Source organism: Canis aureus, chromosome 6 (genome assembly GCF_053574225.1).
Source record: "Canis aureus isolate CA01 chromosome 6, VMU_Caureus_v.1.0, whole genome shotgun sequence".
NCBI lineage: Eukaryota > Metazoa > Chordata > Mammalia > Carnivora > Canidae > Canis > Canis aureus.
This window is the reverse complement of record NC_135616.1, coordinates 13884191-13902844: the sequence shown is the minus strand read 5'-3', so window position 1 is coordinate 13902844 and position 18654 is coordinate 13884191. Positions and strand designations below refer to the sequence as shown.

Below are 18654 nucleotides of genomic sequence, written 5' to 3'. Positions count from 1 at the left end.
ATTTCTCTGAAAGTGTTTATTTTTGTTGTTTTATTATTAAAATATCCTTGGAAATCAGCTGGGTTTATAAAATAGTTTATATTCCTTCCTGTGCCCCTTTTAGCTCTCTGCTGTTTAAGAGCTACAAGTTGTTTTCTTTTGGTGGTACCCTTTTAATATATATAATAAAGTCTAAAGTTATTTGGTATTTCCTCCTCCAGAAGATTTTAAGGATTGATGAATATGCTTAAATTACTCATTAAACATGTTTTCCTCCCCATGTTACTATTGTCATCTAGTTTAAATTCCACATTAAGGGGGATCCCTGGGTGGCTCAGCGGTTTGGCGTCTGCCTTCAGCCCAGGGCATGATCCTGGGGACCTGGGAGAGAGTCCGACATCAGGCTCCCTGCATGGAGCCTGCTTCTCCCTCTACCTGTGTCTCTGCCTTTCTCTCTCTGTCTCTCGTAAATAAATAAATATTTGAAAAAAAAATTCCACATTAGGAATTTTTTTAAATGAGTTTTTATTTTGTTTTTTTAATCAATAAATTTATCATTTGTCAATTTTTGTGGTCACCACTACTTTCTATGTTCCATTCTTTCTTACAGGTTCAACTCCCTTCCTCCTGGAGAAAGCTTTAGTAGTTTTTCAAAAAGAGGGTCTTACAGTGGTATATTTTCCTGGTTAATGAAAATGTGTATTTTGTCCACAGTCTTGAATATATTTAGCTGGGTATGAAATTCTAGACTGATAGCCACTCCCCCCCTTAGTACTATAATACTATAATATTTCACCACTGTCTTCTGTCCATTCTAGTATATTTGTCTTTTTTTTTTTCCCCCTTTGGTGGCTTTTAAGGTTTTCTCTTTAACCCTAGAGTTACAGCATGATGTACTGAAGTATGGATTTGACTTCTTTATCCTGCTGGCAGTTGTAGCATATTTTTAATCTGAGAACTTGGTAACTCAGTTCTTTTCAATATAGTTTTCCCACCATTCCTTCCATTTATTTTGTTCTTTAAAAATCCTATTGGGTATTTGCTGGAATTTCTCCATTGACCAAGCATTGCTCTTACCTGCTCCTTTAGGTTAACAAACAAACAAACAAACAAACAACCCTGTTTCTGGGTGAACCTCTCATCATTACCTTCCAGTCATAGTTCTCATTTCATCTACATCCAATCTATAGTTTAATTCTGTATATTCCAATTTGGTTTCGATGACTACATTTTTCATTTCTAAGTCTCTCAATTAGTAGTCATATTCAACCATTCTATTTCATTTCTGCCTTTTCAGTTTCACAATTTTTTATTCATTCTCAATGGATGTTATATCATCAATTATCTTTTTATCTAAAACATGTATTTTAAAGTCTTGGTCAAGCTGTGTGTCTGGAATAAATACATATATATCCCAATAGTTGATTTGGTTGGAGATCTTTCCTAGTATTGAATTTCTTTATGAATTTTGGAATTGCAGTGTATCAGAGTTTTGAATGGGAGGCTTTTGCTTTGGGATGTTTGTTTACTTCTTCTTTCTCTCTGTGTATATCCTTTCTGGTCTAGTAGTTTTGCATTTGCTTCTACCAGGGCCCCTGGAGTCAAGTCTGGAAAAAGTCTTATGATGAATATCTGGAGCAACTCTTTCATTAGTATACTGTGGATATCATATATCCAGTCCAGAATAAGCGGAAACAAAGCTTGACATGAAGCTGTGTCTTTGTTATACCTAGACCCACAGCTTCCTATAAATCCATAGCCCTGGGCAGAAAATTGGTAACATTTTTTCTTAGCTTCTTTTCACAGTGGGTAAAGTTCCACCCTAGTTCCTGGCTTCAAGCAGTGAATCTGGCTGGTCCCCTGGTCCCACATGAAACACATCTGGTGTCTATCACTTGTAGCCAAACTCTTGGGTGCCACCACCTTCTTGGGATGAGTCCAGCAGGCCTAAGACTTCAGTATCACTCACTACTTGGCATTTCTGGTCCATTAAGATATTTTTCTTGTTTCTGGAAGCCCAGCTTTGTCTTTCTCCTTTTATATTTACCTGTCAGTTCTATGTGTTTGGAGCAAAGGGAGTAAGTCAAAACATACACTTAATGTGCCATCTTGACTGGAAAATTTGCATAATCCTTTAACATTGTATTTGAGCAAAATTTAATGATTAAGCTGTGTAAGTAAAATTATCAGGGAATATTTAAACCCCTTATTAGTACCCAAATCACAAACTAATTATAAAATATCATTTTCATAAATGTAAATTAAATCCTAACTTGAGGTTCAAAACACATGCACCTGAAAACAATTACACTGCAAAATAAGCCTATAACACAGACAATGCAGAACAACTTCTTTCAGGTCTGAAATCAAATTAGTCTTACTTGTGCAAGGAAGACACAGACTCTCAAACTAATACTTACCAGCTTTAACCAAAACTAAAGAAATATTTCTGTGAAACTTAACTTAAAAAGAATATCAGCTAAACAGAAAAACAGACAACTACTTATTATGCTTAGTAAAAAAAAAAAAAGAAAAATGTATACCTTTTCACTTGTTAAAAATTTTGCAAAATATACATGTTCTCCTCCTGTTTTTAATTCTTCCATTTTTTTCCTTGAGGCTTGAGTATCATCTAATTTATAACTTTTAAAAACAGCTAGAACTTCTTCAGAATACTGCAAAGTAAAAATACCAATTAGTTTTATTTGGCATTGTTGCCCAGTAATTTTTTTAGTGCTTTTTTATATCAAAATATTTAGAATTTACTCATAGTTAACCATGTATGCACATTGTAAAGCACATAAAACAAGAAAAACTATGATGGCAAAATGGGATTAAAACTATTTGGTATGAGAGTTCATGGTATTGTCAAGGCAGGAATAAACTTTCTACTCCTGAGGAAATGTAATTTCTTATGCAGTTTGTGTAAGGGACCAACAAAGAATGTAATGCTTTGAGAGTATCCAGAAATTTACCAGTGAAATGAGATGTTTAACCAGCTATTAAATGCTGAAGCATTTCTTGTGCTAAATGCTGTGACCAAATAAAACAATGACATCAAATCCTACCCAGCTGGGGAACAATTCTAGATGATTTCTTATTCACCACTTAATCTGAACACATACCATGCTACTTTTAAGAGCTACCTATTTGCTTTTGATTTTGACTATAATCAAAAAGGACAACTGGTATTTAAGCAGCCAAGAAAAAGAAATATAGGGAATTCTTATAAAACAAAGACTAGCCATTTTTTTTTCTGATAGTAGGTATATTAGGCTTGTTAACCTTTTTTTTTTTCAATATTTTATTTTTAAGTAATCTCTATACCTAAAGTGTGGATCAAATTTAAAACCCTGACATCAAGTGTAGCATGTTCTCCTGACTGAGCCTGCAAGGCACCTCTAGGCTTGTTAATCTTAAAAATAAAACTACCAAGGGCACCAGGTTGGTGCAGTTGGTCAAGTGTCTGATTCTTGGTTTTTTAGAAAGGTCCATCTCTTCCAGTTGGCTCTGCAAATGGCAACTAGTGCTGAATGTGAAAGTTCTCCCTGCTGGCTTTCGATTCCATTTTAAAAGAAGCTTCCTTCTATTAATATTCACAGGCTATCTGGCTCATATGGTCTCTGTCACACTACTCAAATATGCCATTACAGTACACAAATATCTACAAGTATGAGCATGGCTGTGTCCCAAGATAACTAACTCTATCTACGAAAACAGGCAGAAGGCTGGATTTGGCCCATGGCTATAGTTTGCAATCCTTATTATTTCAAGTATCAAGCGGACACTTGAAATAATTTTGTGCAAAGTGAAGACAACATATTTGACAAAAATTCATCAATTCATGTTGACAATACTATATAAAAACAAACAAAAAACCCAAGGCTGTAATTATGAACTTTTAAATCCCTAAATCATACTACTTCACAAAATCTGTGGTTTATAACATTAGGAAATAGGCATAAACATGTAAGAGTTAAAATTATATAATAACAAGCATACTGGATAAGAGTCAAGCTTTACTTCTGCCATTAACTGTAAAAATATTGGGTTTTGGGTACCAGGTGGTCAGCAACTCACCTTAAGAAAAGTTTTCCATGAAATCTTCTCATAGCATTGCACAGGGTTCCTGAAGTAATCCTGAAGTGACCAGAATTTTCGATACAGGTTGTAGTCAATTGGAATGGAGCTAATAAAATAAATGTTATATTAAATAAATCACTTAAGTTCTTTTAGAAATATCTAAGTGCTCCTAACTTTTCTTAGTTCATATACCCCTTTAAGAAGCTAATGATAGCTACAACTCCTTTCTCCAGAAAAGTGCACATTCATACTTATATAAACTTTTATAAACAATTTCAGGGGATTCATAGACCCTAAAAGAACCACTTTATCTAGAATCCCTGGATTCTGGCCCAGTACATGATTGTTTAGAATTAAAGACCATGTTTCCCAACCTCTCTTGTGGTTAGGTGTGGCCCCATTGGTTAAATTCTGGCTACTTGGGAATAGAAGTAATATGTTCAAATCTGGGCCATGTTTTCCATTTTTCCTTTATCCCGTTTTGCTGGCCATAATACACATATGATGATGAGCCACATGGACTATAGGAAAAAAAGCAAATACCAAGAGATAGTGGGACAAGTTAGGAGGAACATAGGTCCCTAGACAATCTCCCTGAAAAGTGATACTCTATCAGCTGTAAACTGCCTGTCTCCAGACTTTTCCTCAAGAAAGAAATCAACTTCCACATTGTTTAAGCTAGTGTCACCTTTAACCTATGCTAAAGGCCATGGCATGAGACAGATATGTAAAGTACACATCAACTCAGTATTACAAAAATAAGCCTTTTCTTTAGTATCTTTATTACAGTATTCCTAATTCAACTTGCACTTTCACTGTTACAAATCTGCATTATCAATACACATTCTTTAAATTTTTAAATTTACCAAAATTACACTATGTTTTGAATTTAAAAGTTAAACATTTCAGACTTTACCTAAGAGATTTTTGTTTTTAGCAAAATTTTATATATCATTCAAAACACCCATTATGTAAAAAAAAAAAAATGCTTGTGGTATTGACTATTTCATATCCTCAAAAATTCACTAAAATTTTCAACATCACCTATGTAAAATTAATTTTATTTCTAAACACAATTGTGTACTACTTTCTAATCTTCCTAAATAAACCTTAATAAACTGAATCTATGGATTACAGTTAGCATTTTCTCTAAGCCTCATAGCCATACAAGTGTTCCAAGGAAGACTGTAATTTCATGTGGCAAACAGGAAGGGGGTTGGGGTTTAGTGAGCCAAACAGCACTATGATGTTAAGAGTCTTGCCTTCTCTAGTCTAGTCAATAATAGGAAGTTAAGTTAATCTTCCACTCTTCATCTTTGAGATGGATATATTTAAAATTACTTTTTTAATGACTAGGGAGTATCAGGGGCCATATTATAATGCATTTTAAAGGATTATAGAAAAGTAAAAGGAGTATGATTTTTATCATGTACTTTTTAATTTTTAAGGTTTTGGGGTGAGAGGGTAATGTTTAAAAACCTGAAAAATGCCATGCATACTACATACATACATACATACATACGTGTGTGTGTGTGTGTGTGTGTGTAGTGCAAAAATCAGTTTTCTACAAAAATGTCTGAAAAGCCATTAGTGAAGAATGCCAAAGGAAAAGTAGTTTAGTATAACATGTGGAAGCACATGTGATAAAGATTCTCACCATATGACTCTAATTCATATGGTTAAGATTACAAAGTACAAGTTCGTATCATAAAATACCTATTTAAATAATTTTATTAAATTTATATTAATTGGTATATAGATTTAAAAAACCCACATACACCTACATACATAGTAACAGATTACTTATATTAGATTCACACTTCTGACAACTGTAACTGCCTGAACAAAGCTTTGAACTTGGCAATAACTGAAAAAGTCCTTGGTCTGCAAGAAAACAGCAGTTTAACAAAGTGCATGCACTTCATTTTACAAAAGAGGATTGAAATTATACTTAGGTACTTACCTAAATTACAACCACTTTGAATTATGTATAAAGGTAAATAACTATTTTTACCTTGAGATAAAAGAATGCTAACTTTGCTAGAACTACTAATATTTGAAACATGTGGATCTTGTTTCAAAACAGTAATGAAGAATACTGACAACTTTTAATTGACCAAAATCCAGCTCCTGCCAAAAGTTTTATCAAGAATCAGCAGTAGTCAAAAAAATCTAAGGGGCATGTTAACTTTCATTCTTTCTACACTCTTTCCTAGTAAAAACTCTGAAAACAGGAAAACAGTAATCTGAACATCAACTGACATCAACTATTTTCTATAACTGAAGCAATTTCATTGACTTATAACGAGATTATAAATCTGGGTTTGGGGCAGCCCAGGTGGCTCAGCAGTTTAGCGCTGCCTTCAGCCCAGGGTGTGATCCTGGAGACCCAAGATCAAGTCCCACGTCAGGCTTCCTGCATGGAGCCTGTTTCTCCCTCTGCCTGTGTCTCTGCCTCTCTCTCTGTCTCTCATGAATAAATAAATAAAATCTTAAAAAAATAAATAAATAAAAATAAAATAAAATCTTAAAAAAAAAAATCTGGGTTTTATACAGATCAAGTTAAAAAAAGTCACACACACACACAAAACCCATAAAAGGAACATTTTCCAAAATGTGCAAGTAAATTGGAAAAAAGAAAAAGCCACATGTAAAATAATTAATACCCATGAAATAACATGGTATTTGTGTAGTTCCATACGCTTAATAAAGAATGTTTTTGAGGGGCGCCTGGGTGGCTCAGTTGGTTGGGCATCTGTCTTCAGCTCAGGTCATGATCCTGGGGTCATGGGATCGAGTCCCATGTGGGGCTCCCTGCTTTTAGCAAGTAGTCTGCTTCTCCCTCTCCTCCCTACTCATTCTCTCTGTCTCTCTTTCTCTATTTCTGCCTCTCTCAAATAAATAAAAATTAAAAAAAAAGAAATGTTTTTGAAACCAAACTGCTTTTGAAGATTTTCTAGTTTTATATGTACAGTTACACACACACACACACACACACACACACACACACACACACTGTTACTCAGTTACCACATATGAGAATATAATAAACAACTCTTGAAACATAGTACAAGAAAAGTTTGCCTCTTACTAATGGGATACGGTCTAATCAGAATGAGAACTATGTAACCATTATATGTTCCTTTATTGTCTCACTTGCCAGAAAGCTCACATCTTAATTTACTGTTTGATACTAATAACAAGCTTACTCTAAGTTGTTAATTATCATCGCCTACTTATTAAACCTTCTGATCTCTTTTTTAGTTGGCCTAGTATTTATCTTAGGTGCCTCACAGGAGAAATTTTATAGTAGTATTAATAAATGACTACTAGAAAACCTTTTAATTGAGGCACTAAAATTTTAAAAATATCTTCTCCTTTGAAAGTTCCAATCCATGCTGTCCCTCCATGGCTTTTTCTTCATGTCTCAATGTCCTGAAAATCATTTACACTCAATGTCACCACATCCTCACCCTCCTTTCATGTTTTGATCCACTGCAATTTGCCCTCTAACTTCAACATTCCACAAATACATCTGGATTCTGTATTTATCTACACAAAGCATATGTAACTACTTGTTGTATACGAAAACCGTAACATATTAAGGTGAGAGTTACTGTCTAAAAACAGAATGTTGGGATGCCTGGGTGGCTCGGCAGTTGAGCATCTGCCTTTTGCTCTGGGTGTGATCCCGGAGACCCGGAAACGAGTCCCGAATTGGGCTCCTTGCAGGGAGCCTACTTCTCCCTCTGCCTTTGTCTCTGACTCTCTCTCTCTCTCTCTCTGTGTCTTTCATGAATAAATATATAAATCTTTAAAATATATATATATTAAAAAAAATAAAAACAATGTTTTCGGGGTGCCTGGGTGGCTCAGTCTGTTGGGTGTCTACCTTCGGCCTGGGTCATGATCACAGGGTCCTGGAATGGAGCCCTGAGTCGAGCTCCCTGCTCAGTGGGGAATCTGCTTCTCCTTCTGCCTCTGTCCCCCGCTCATGCTCGCTAATAAATAAATAAAATCTTAAAAAAAAAAAAGAAAAGAAAAGTTTTTAACTATTTTAACCAAGGTGTTCTGCAACTTGACATTTTTTTAAAATGTTGAGCTGGTGATTTTATAGAACATTAAATTGGAATTTTTTTTAATCCAGAATTTTTTACTGGTGTATTTGACCCAAATCTGAAATGGGCTTCATACTATAGATACATGGGTAATGTGTTCTTTGTAAATGACAGTGCCTAAAACAATCTGGTGATACAATTAGTTACAAAGTAATTTCCCAATCTCTTCCTTTATTTAAAAAATAGTGAAGAGGATTTAAAAGGTAAAACCTGCAGTTTTAAGATAAGTCACTGGAATGTTAAGTATAGCATAGGGAATGCAGTCAACAACACAACATTATAATAGGTTGACAGATGGCAGCTAGACTTATCCTGGTGATCACGTCCTACTGTGTAAAAACATGAATCATTATGTTGTATACCTGAAACTAAAGTATTATTGTATATCAACCACATTTCAATTAAAAAAAGGACAAAATAAAATAAAATGATTGTGACAGACTAAGAGTACTGAATCCTGTTTACCTGATTTTTCTGCAACTGGGACTAGCTAATAGTCAATGGGGCCGATTTATCTATACAGGTTTAGGCAGAGTCTAACTACACAAAACTGCATTGGGCAGTTTGTCTTTGGGGGCTCTTTTTACATTTCAGGTGACCTGTTATGTTGAAGCCTACTGCCTTGATCCTTTACGTTGCTCAGGTCAGACCCCAAAAGTATACTCTATCCACAATGTACATGAACAAATAGGTCTCTAAAAAACCACAACCCAAACACAGAACTATAGCTAGTAATAATAGCTAACAAATAAACTGTTCTAATGAGCGCTTTCCGTAGATCACTGTATATAACATCAACAACTAAAGAAACAATAACTACTGTGTATCTTAACAGACCATATCCAAGCACCATCTCATTTAATAATCTCAATGAGCAGCAGGTAGGTGCCATTACTACATTATATTTCTTTTCTTTTTTTTTTTTAAGATTTTATTTATTCATGAGAGACATAGAGAGAGAGAGAGAGAGAGAGAGAGAGAGAGGGAGGGAGAAGCAGGCTCCATGCAGGAAGCCCGACGTGGGACTTGATCATCCCAGGTCCCCAGGATCAGGCCCTGGGCTGAAGGTGGCGCTAAACCTCTGAGCTACCCGGGCTGCCCCTCATTACTACATTTTAAAGACACTACAACTGAGTTGCAGGGAAGTCAGGTAATTGCTTTAGGTTACATGGCTAGAATTGGAATTCAGCCTGGAGCCACACTACTCTCGATGCTTCTTTGGAGATAATGTGTTTGAATCTGAAACCTGGGATGCCAGGTATACAGCTCTCTGTGCAGATATTAGAAACTCTTCTTGATCCTCCAGAAATTCAATGGCAACTGATAACTTTTGTCACCTCAGACACCTGGAAGTGAATATTTTCCTTCATATCTCCCTTTTTCTCTTCCTCATTGCTCCTAATGAGCATTAGGAAGAAATTATTTGGAAAGAAAGCACAAAGTTAGCAGATGAGATAGGAAACAAAAGATGGGTATGCGAAGGGAAGAAGAGGGAAAGGAGGTTACTTATTCCTCTTACTTCATTAAAAAGTCAGCCCATTATCCACAAGCACTAGGTCCACAAAGTTAATAGAAGGAAAAAGGGGAAGAGTCCCTAGGTTGCCTATGGTTGGGTTTTCAAATGTTAGGAATATGCATAAAGTAGGCCATGTAAATAATGAATTGTCTGTATGTAATTCAGAAACCAACTGATAGAGCCTAGTAGTGATTTAGGATTTATAATTATAATATACATAAAAAATCAAATAAAAGAAATCTATAAGCATGATTTCCTTCTTCCTTGTGTATATCTTGACACTTGTACTTGATAAGTCATTAAGGTTTAACTTTGTACATCATAAAATCTGAACTTCTAAAACTCACCAAGTTGTTGGAGCTTCATCATCTCCCATTTCACCTTCTTCAACATCCATTCCTTCTTCTCTATCCTCAGTGTGCTAAATTTAAAAAAATGTACAATGTGTCACAAAGCAGTTGTCAGGCAGAAGACAAATGCTGGAATAACATCATTCACACACTGCTAGACAAATGCTGTTAGAGAAATCTAGTCACGCTTCTGTAAAAAAACTAGTTATTCTTTAAGGCAACAGCAATTCTATGTGACAAAGATCTAAGAACCCAAGAGCAGTAGGACAATGACATAAGATAGTCATGAAGATATAGTTAAAAAGTTTTAAGTCAGTATTTCTCCAAACATGGTCTGTAGATTCTCTATGGGAATAAATACAATGACCTTTCAGAGAACTGATTAAGGACTCTAAGAATTGTAGTAAAGAACTCAAAGTATACGTAAGTAGTTTTGTCCCAACTTTAATTTGACCATAGAAATCCTCCCCCAACCCAACAGAGAACTCTTATTTTTGGGAAACACTTTATGATATGCTGTCTAGTTCTATAGTGAGAAATTCAAAATAACAAGTTTACATGAAATAGTCCAAGAAGTACCAAAAGATATGTAACAGTGAGAGGCAAGATTTTTAAAAATCTTAAGTCAACACCACTTCCAAATTGATAATAATTACATTTTAAGGAACAAATTATATAAGACATAATTTACAGTGAGATGTTAGCTATATCTAATTAATAATTTTTTAAACTTGATAACTTGTTCCTAAATGAATAGGTGTTGAATGTCCAGAAATTTGTCTTCTGAATATATCATAAATTATCTTTAAAATAGAGTTGATTATACCTGATGTCCCTTTAAAAATGAGTGGGCAAATATGGATTATTTAACAAATGGTTCTGAGATAACTAGCTCACTATTTGGAAAAAATAAAATTATAACTTAACTTACTCCATACTCCACATTCATGCTGGATTAGATTTAAAAAAAAAAATTACTCATAAAAGCATCAAAAGAAAACAAAAGGGCTTATATAATCTTCTGGAGTGGAAGCCTTTAGCATGACATAAGGCTGGAAACAATTAAAACACCAACATACATTAATATTATACCCAAATTTTAAAATTCTATACAGCAGAAGCACAATAAATAAAGTTATAAGAAAGCTATATGAGAAAAAAAAATCAACAAAATGGTAGGCAGTGATTTAATATCATCCCATATGAGCTTCTACACATCAGTAAGAAAAAGATATTTCAAAAGTAAAATGGGCAAATGGCATGAATAGGTAATTCTCTTCTTCATTACTTCTAATTTGCACAGAAAAAAAAAATAAATTCCAATAAACATAAAGTCCCTCAACTTCACTAATAACCAAGGGAATGTAAGTTAAAACAAAGATCTACTTTTTCAAGTATATATCAATTAAGCAAAGATTTTTTAAAATTGGTAATTCCCAAGGTTGGTATGAGGCCGTGGGAAAATGTGCAGGCATTCTCCAAGTGCCACTGGTGATGGTATAAATGAGTATGACCTTTTTTTTTTTTTTTTTTTTGAGTATGACCTTTTTGAGAAGTAAATGGTCAATAGCTATCAAAATCTGATATATGCATACATTTTGACACAATTTCATTCACTCTAATTTATCCCAAGGAAATACCTGCATAATTTAGAAATGGTATCTACAATACCATTCATTATATATAATGTTGTTAACCATTTTTCACAATTAGAAATTATCCAAATGCCCACTGACAAGATTATGATATATATATATATGTACATATATACTTGGAAGACTTATCAGGAACCTTTAGACACAAATCTAATGTACTGATGCAGAAACGCATCCATTTTATACTCTTAAAAGAATAAAGTGAATTCCAGAACAATATGTATTGTATGACCTCAATTTTGGAATAAAACTACACACATATTAAGTCTTGTAAAGACAGGCAATGCTAAGAGTGCTTATCTTTGGGGGCCTTGGATTATAGGGTAGCTGTACTTCCTATTTTTTTTTTGTACTTTCTATTTTAAATATTTCTATTTTGTTTGCATTTTTTATACAGACTACACATTATTTCTATAAATTAGAAATAAAGGTTTAAAAATTTTTGGTGACTTAGAAGACCCATTCACAGGAGTTATCTTAGTAATAAACTTATAAATATGTTTGTTAGATTTCTTAGCCTCACCTTCTGACCCAAGGTGCTTTCCTGCTCATTGGTATTGAAAACAGTGACATTTTCCAGATTAAATTGACTCTGCAAGTTAAGACCTATTAAAAAGAAGCAGAAAGAAAAGATTTTCAAAGCAAACCCACCAAACAACTGAAGAATACAACTTTGCTGTCATATAACCAAAACAAAGAAAATGATAAATCCAAAACTAAAAGATCAAGTCAGAAATAACACCACACTTGATTTTAAAATCCTTTCTAAAATTCATTTCTTTAAGGTGCCTTCAGAGTACTCAGAATTCTACACAATACATTATAACAAATACAGTTGTCCTTGTTATTAATAGTTTAGAACAATTTTACAGAGTGAAATTCAAAGTAATTTATAATTTCCCTGAAGCACAAATAAAAATTGTATTAATCAAAAAGTAAGAGTGTTAACAATATATACAGTAAATATACCTTAGTTAATGAGAGTCAGGTTTCTCACTGTCAAAGACAGAACTTATAAATGAACATCAATACTGGTACTGGTTTAAACTCCTAGGTTTCACAATGATCTCATGTTTTTTGTTGTTGGTTGTTTAAAAATACATACACAGGCAGACACAGAAGTAAATATATATATATACACACACACACACACACACATACATGGGTTTGTAATACATACATATCTTTCCTAGCTCTGTCCACAAAAAACCCAGAAGCAGTGATACTCCAGTAGTAATTAGCAGATCTAGGACCCAGATCTTGGCTTCTATATACTATTCTTAAATAAAAGGAATCAGGCTCTTTGGAGAAGTGGGTGATTCCAGGGGTGGGGTAGGGAAAACACAAGATGAGCCGAGACTATCTTCTCATACCAGGAAAACATGAAAGAGCTCCCAATGGGCAAAACTAGAACAATCTGAGTGAGAAACTAAATATTATGGGATTGTAACCCACAGAATAAAATATCTACATTCACACTAAAACAGGTTACTGAATTAATAATAAGGGATAGGAGACAACTCTTCCTTATGAAGAATCCCAAGTAATACATGAAGAAGGCATAAGAGAAATCGAAAATCACCACTAGGACAACCTAAAAATCATTGCTGCAGGCAATATTCATTCACTGGTGAATACTAAAATTAGTGGGCAAAAGTCTAAGGAGAAGAAGAGTATTTGCAGAGTCTCCAAGTATTTGCCTTCAAGAATAACAAAGGTAAAAACAGTAACTTAGCAACAGAAAAATATGGTGATCAAGGATAACATCACCAGTAATAAGACATATCAACAACATGTTGAAATGATGCACCAAGAAGGGCATATCACCTCTGTAGTCTTCTTCCCCCAAATCTATAACCTCAGTTTAATTACGAAAAAAATTAGACAAACTTATACTGAAGGACATTCTACAAAATACCTGACCAGTATTCTTCAAAAGTGTCTAAGTCATGAAAAAAGCAAAGACTGAGACTAGGGAGAGTAAAGCAATGTGGCAAGTGACTGCAATGTGGGATCCTGGACTGAATCCTTGAACAGAAAAAAGAAAAACAGTGATGACACTGGTAAAATACAAATAAAGTCTTCAGTTAACAGTGCTGTACCACCAATGTTTTGGTAACTGTTTTGGTGCACTGTGGTCATGTAAGAAGCTAACATTAGGTGAGGGGTTATTCAGGTACTCTATTACCTCCTCAATTCTTCTTTAAGTCTAAAGTTATTTCAGAACAAAAAGCTAAAGTTAAAAAAAAAACACTATCAAATCATTAAGCTAGTGAATGAATCTGGTTGCTCATTTAGCAGTGACTGCTTAAAATATTTGTCTATTCTCTATTACTCAATATAGCACATGTAATTCTCATTACATCAAAAATTTCAGGCATACTTCACATGCTAAATTACACACAGAACTGGATTTTTGCAGGTCTTGGGATATACCCTAGTGAATGTCAAGTGCCTACAAATGTTTTAAAAAGATACTATAAGAAAATACCCCAAAATGCCAACCTGGCTTATGTTAGTGTGCTACGATTAATTATAAACAGCTTTTCCTCTTCATTTTCCAAATTTTCTGAAATAGGTTATTTTTATAATTTAGAAATTACATTTTAAAACACCACTTATTAAAGGATATGTAATGTTTAAAGCTACCTTAAACAACATATTATTATTCTTTCAACCAGTCAATAAGAAAAAAATGGATTCTTTATGTCTTGCCACTTTAGTAATGCTGTACATTGAAAAAAAGCGCTAAAGCATTCTTTAAAAAATGAGGAGTTCTATAAATAAAGGGGATGAAGAGTACACTTATCTTGATGAGCACTGAGTAACAAGAGAATTCCTGAATCATTATACACTTAAAACTAACAGAACATTATATGTTAATTATGCCTCAATTAAAAAAAATAGAATGGGGGGGGGGGAGCTATAAATAGCACCATGTCAATACTTTTGAAATTTTAGATAATATTCACAAATTCCCAGGGGAAAAAAAGTTACCAAAACTGTCTCAAGAAAAAAGGAAAAGTCTGAATAATTGCAAATCTGTTTCATAAACCAAACCATAGCCATAATACTTTGTTAAGGATAACTGCTTCAATCGTAAACTCTACCAAACATTCAAGAAGGAAATAAAACACAATTACTCCAATTCTTCTAGAAAAGAAAAATATGAAAACTTCCAATTCATTTTATCAAAGCAGCTTAATTTGCTACAAAAATCTAACAAGATCACTAAAGAGAAGGAAATTTATACACCATTCTCTTTCCTGAACTAAAATGACAGATCTTTAAAAAAATTAATATTCCAAATCTAGCTGTATTTTATGAGGAGGCCATATCATAACCAAATTTGGATTATGCAATGCAAAAAAAAAAAAAAAAAAAGGACGAGAGTGGAGGCTGGAAATAACAGGAAGGACCAAAAAAATGGTTGAAAATTGAAACCTTGTTCTTATGTTTCTGTAACTTCCAGAAAAGAAACTACTTAGGAGTTTTTTTAGTTAGGAGGGGGCACACTTCATTTCACAAAACACAGCCTTCATTTATCACAGATTTAAAAGGCAATGCGATGTCTGGCACTGTTCTACGCACAGAGAACAAGAAGTAAACAACACAAACAGTGGTGCTAAATGCTAAGAAGAGATTTGAAATCAGGTGGTGATAATGGGTGACTGTGGTGGCAGGTTTAGATTAGATGCTAAAAACAGAGGCTCCCTGAGGAAGTAAAACTGAGACTAACAGCACCGGTCAGTGGTGTGACAATAGAGAACAAAAAGGTTTGCAGAGACAAGAATTAGTGCCAACACCCTAAGGTTCTACTAACGCTGGTGTTTTGAAGGCATAAAGAAGATTATATGCCAATTCAATGGAGGAAAGAATAGTTTTTTCAACAAATGATGCTGGGACAGCTGGATATTAACACACAAAAGAATGAAACTGAACTCCTACCTCATACCATATACAAAAATTAATTCAAAATGGACCACAGAGCTAAATAACTTATAAGAAAACACAAGAATAAATCTGTGTGACATTAGGGTAAGCAATGATTTCTTAGATATGACACTAAGAGCACAAGCAGCAAACGAAAAAATAGATATACCAAATTTCATAAAAACCTAAAACTTTTGTGTTGCAAACAATACTATCAAGAAGGTGAAAGGAAATCCACAAAATGAGAGAAAATATTTGCAAATTACATATCTGATAAGAGTTGATTATTTAGAATATAAAGAGAACTCATAAAACTAATTAATAAAAAGACAACTCAATTTTAATTTAACTCAATTAATTAAAAGACAGCTCAATTTTTAAATTTGAGACAACTCAATTTTAATTTAACTCAATTAGTTAATAAAAAGACAATTCAATTTTAAAAAATTTTAAAATTGAGACAACTCAATTTTAAAAATAAAACAAATAGCCATTTCTTTAAGGAAGACCTACAAATGATCGGTAAGCACATGAAAAGATGCTTAACATCTCTAGTCATAAGGAAAATGCCATGAGATACCACTTTATACTTACTAAGATGGTGATAATAAAAAACCCAAGACAATAATAAGCATTAACAAGGATGTGGAGACACCTGAACCCACTTGCACTGACGATAGGACTGTAAAATGGTGCAGCTTCTTCACAAAACAGTTTGGTAGTCCCTTGAGAATTTAAATACAGAGTTACCATATGACTTAGCAATTTCACCCTAGGTATATGCCAAGGAAAAATGAAAATATATGTCCAAATAAAATCTTATAAACAAAAATTCACAGCAGCATTATTCACAATAGGCAAAAAAGCAGAAACAATCCGAATGTCCATCAACTGATGAATGGACAAAAGGTGTTCTATCCATACTATGAATATTAAAAAAAAAAAAGAAATATTGATACATGCTACACCACAGATAAATCTTGAAAATGTTATGCTAAGTTAAAAAAGCCAGTCAATAAAAGAACACATATTTCATTATTCCATTTTTTAAGTATCCAGATAAGAAAATCTATAGAGAACAAGGAGACTAATGGTTGTTTAGAACCTGGAGGAGAGGGTAAGAATGATGATGAGTTGGGAATGACAGTTACTGGGTACAGGGTAGGAAAAATGTTCAAAAGTTAGACTGTAGTCATGGCTGCATAACCCTGTCAATATGCTAAAAAACAATGAATTGTACACTTTAAATGGTGAATTGTATGACACATGGACTCACATGCTGAAAGTTTTTTTTTTTAAAAAAAGTAATAAAAAAGGGTGAGTCTATAGGAACAGAAGGCCGAATTAGCTAATTAATTCAGATTAATCCTACTAAAGACAAAAACTTGGATAAATTACATTAATCCCATAAAAATTTAACCATAAACCATGTTTACAGCATTGTTCTAGACAATGAAGTTAAAAAAAAAAAAGGTTTAAGAAAAAACTTTCAAAAAAGAGCTAACAGGAAAGTAAGGGATACATGGCAAACATCCAGAAGGCAAGTAAGATAAACAATGCATTGATACGTAAGCCACTTCTGTCTTGAGGACATCTGCCAAACAAGAGAATCAGTTGTAAAACTGAGCTACCCTTTTCATGGCTTCCCAAAGCTAGAATGATAAAAGTAAATCTGGGCCCAAAAAAGGTGGAGAATCTAATAAATCCCACCCCAACCATCTTCAAGGCTGAGAACTCATAGGGCTATAACCTTCAAGTTACAGTAAACCAAACTATACTCCAGAGCCAAGTCTTCTCAATGATCGAAGGAAACACAGGCCTTAAAACTGGGCTGAATTAAGGGAACTCTGGATTAGTGGTAGCCTCCTTCTAAAGGTGCCTAACAGAAGCAATGAAAACTCTATCTGGAAAAATGTATGTATCCTAGGCCTCAAAATTAATCCCTCAATATTTTTTCAAATATTACACCCAATGCTAACAAGACACAAAGAGAAGACATCCTGAGAAACAGAAACAAACCCACAAAGACTTAAAGTACTGGAATTATCAGATACATAAGAATGCTTATCCTGGTTTAAAAATTAAAGAACAAGTTTGAAAATATGAGCAGGGAATAAGAAATCTGTAAGTGACATAACCGACTTAAATACCTTTAACAAGTCTTCAGCAAATAAAATACAATGAAAACAACAAAAACTAAAATTAAAAACTCATTTAGCAGCTGATCATTCATCATTTCCAAAGAGTGAACTGAAAAAGCAATCTGAAGAAATTATTCAGAATGTGACAAATAGAGACAAATAGATGAAAATACAGAAAGAATAAGAGACAGAAGACACAGTGACGAGGTATAATAATATTATGGAAAAAAAATTAAAAAAAAGAAAGAGGCATACACAATATTTGACGAAATAATGGCTAAAATTTTTGCCAACTGGATTAAAGATACTAACCCAGATTTAAGATTCCCATAGATCCCAAATATGATAAAAAAAGAAAAAAATCTACAGTAAGATACATCATAGTACAACTGAAAAAAGAAACCAAACAAACCTAAAATAAAGAAAAAAGTAAAGAGCAAGGAGAGAGAAAAAAAATTTAGACTATCTTCAAAGAAGTTACACTGGTATTTGTGTTGTCTAGAGAACAATGGAAGAGAAAGGCAGAGTAATGATTATCGTACATATGATTAAATCCTACATCTAGTGCTAACCTAGAATCTTTTATCTATTGAAATCATTCCTTAAGAATAAAAGATTTTCAGACAAAACATAGACCTGCACTAAAGAAAAGTCTTACAGGGATATTTTTCACAACTAGAAGGTCAAAAATAAAAGCAGTAAATACCTAGGTAATCTAAATCAATCTTGATTAAATAAGTAGGAAAGAAAAAACAAGATCTAGCATGACAAAAAAGAAAACACAGAAACCACTGACAACATTTACTATGGGTCTCACTACATGTAGGCACGTTGTAAGCTCTTCAAGTATTTTAATTCATTTAATCCTCACAACATATG

The 18654-nt window shown here is 33.6% G+C and overlaps 1 protein-coding gene across 1 annotated transcript in view; it reads right to left on the bottom strand.

Moving 5' to 3' along the window:
* Positions 1 to 18654, bottom strand: part of THOC1 (THO complex subunit 1) — a 54271-nt gene that overhangs the window by 25729 nt on the left and 9888 nt on the right. Inside the window, exons 8-11 of the mRNA XM_077900206.1 lie at positions 12225 to 12307; positions 10044 to 10117; positions 4060 to 4168; positions 2523 to 2654 (exon numbers count right to left, since the gene is read on the bottom strand). Of these exons, the coding sequence (XP_077756332.1) occupies positions 2523 to 2654; positions 4060 to 4168; positions 10044 to 10117; positions 12225 to 12307 (398 nt within the window). The remainder of the gene's footprint in view (positions 1 to 2522; positions 2655 to 4059; positions 4169 to 10043; positions 10118 to 12224; positions 12308 to 18654) is intronic.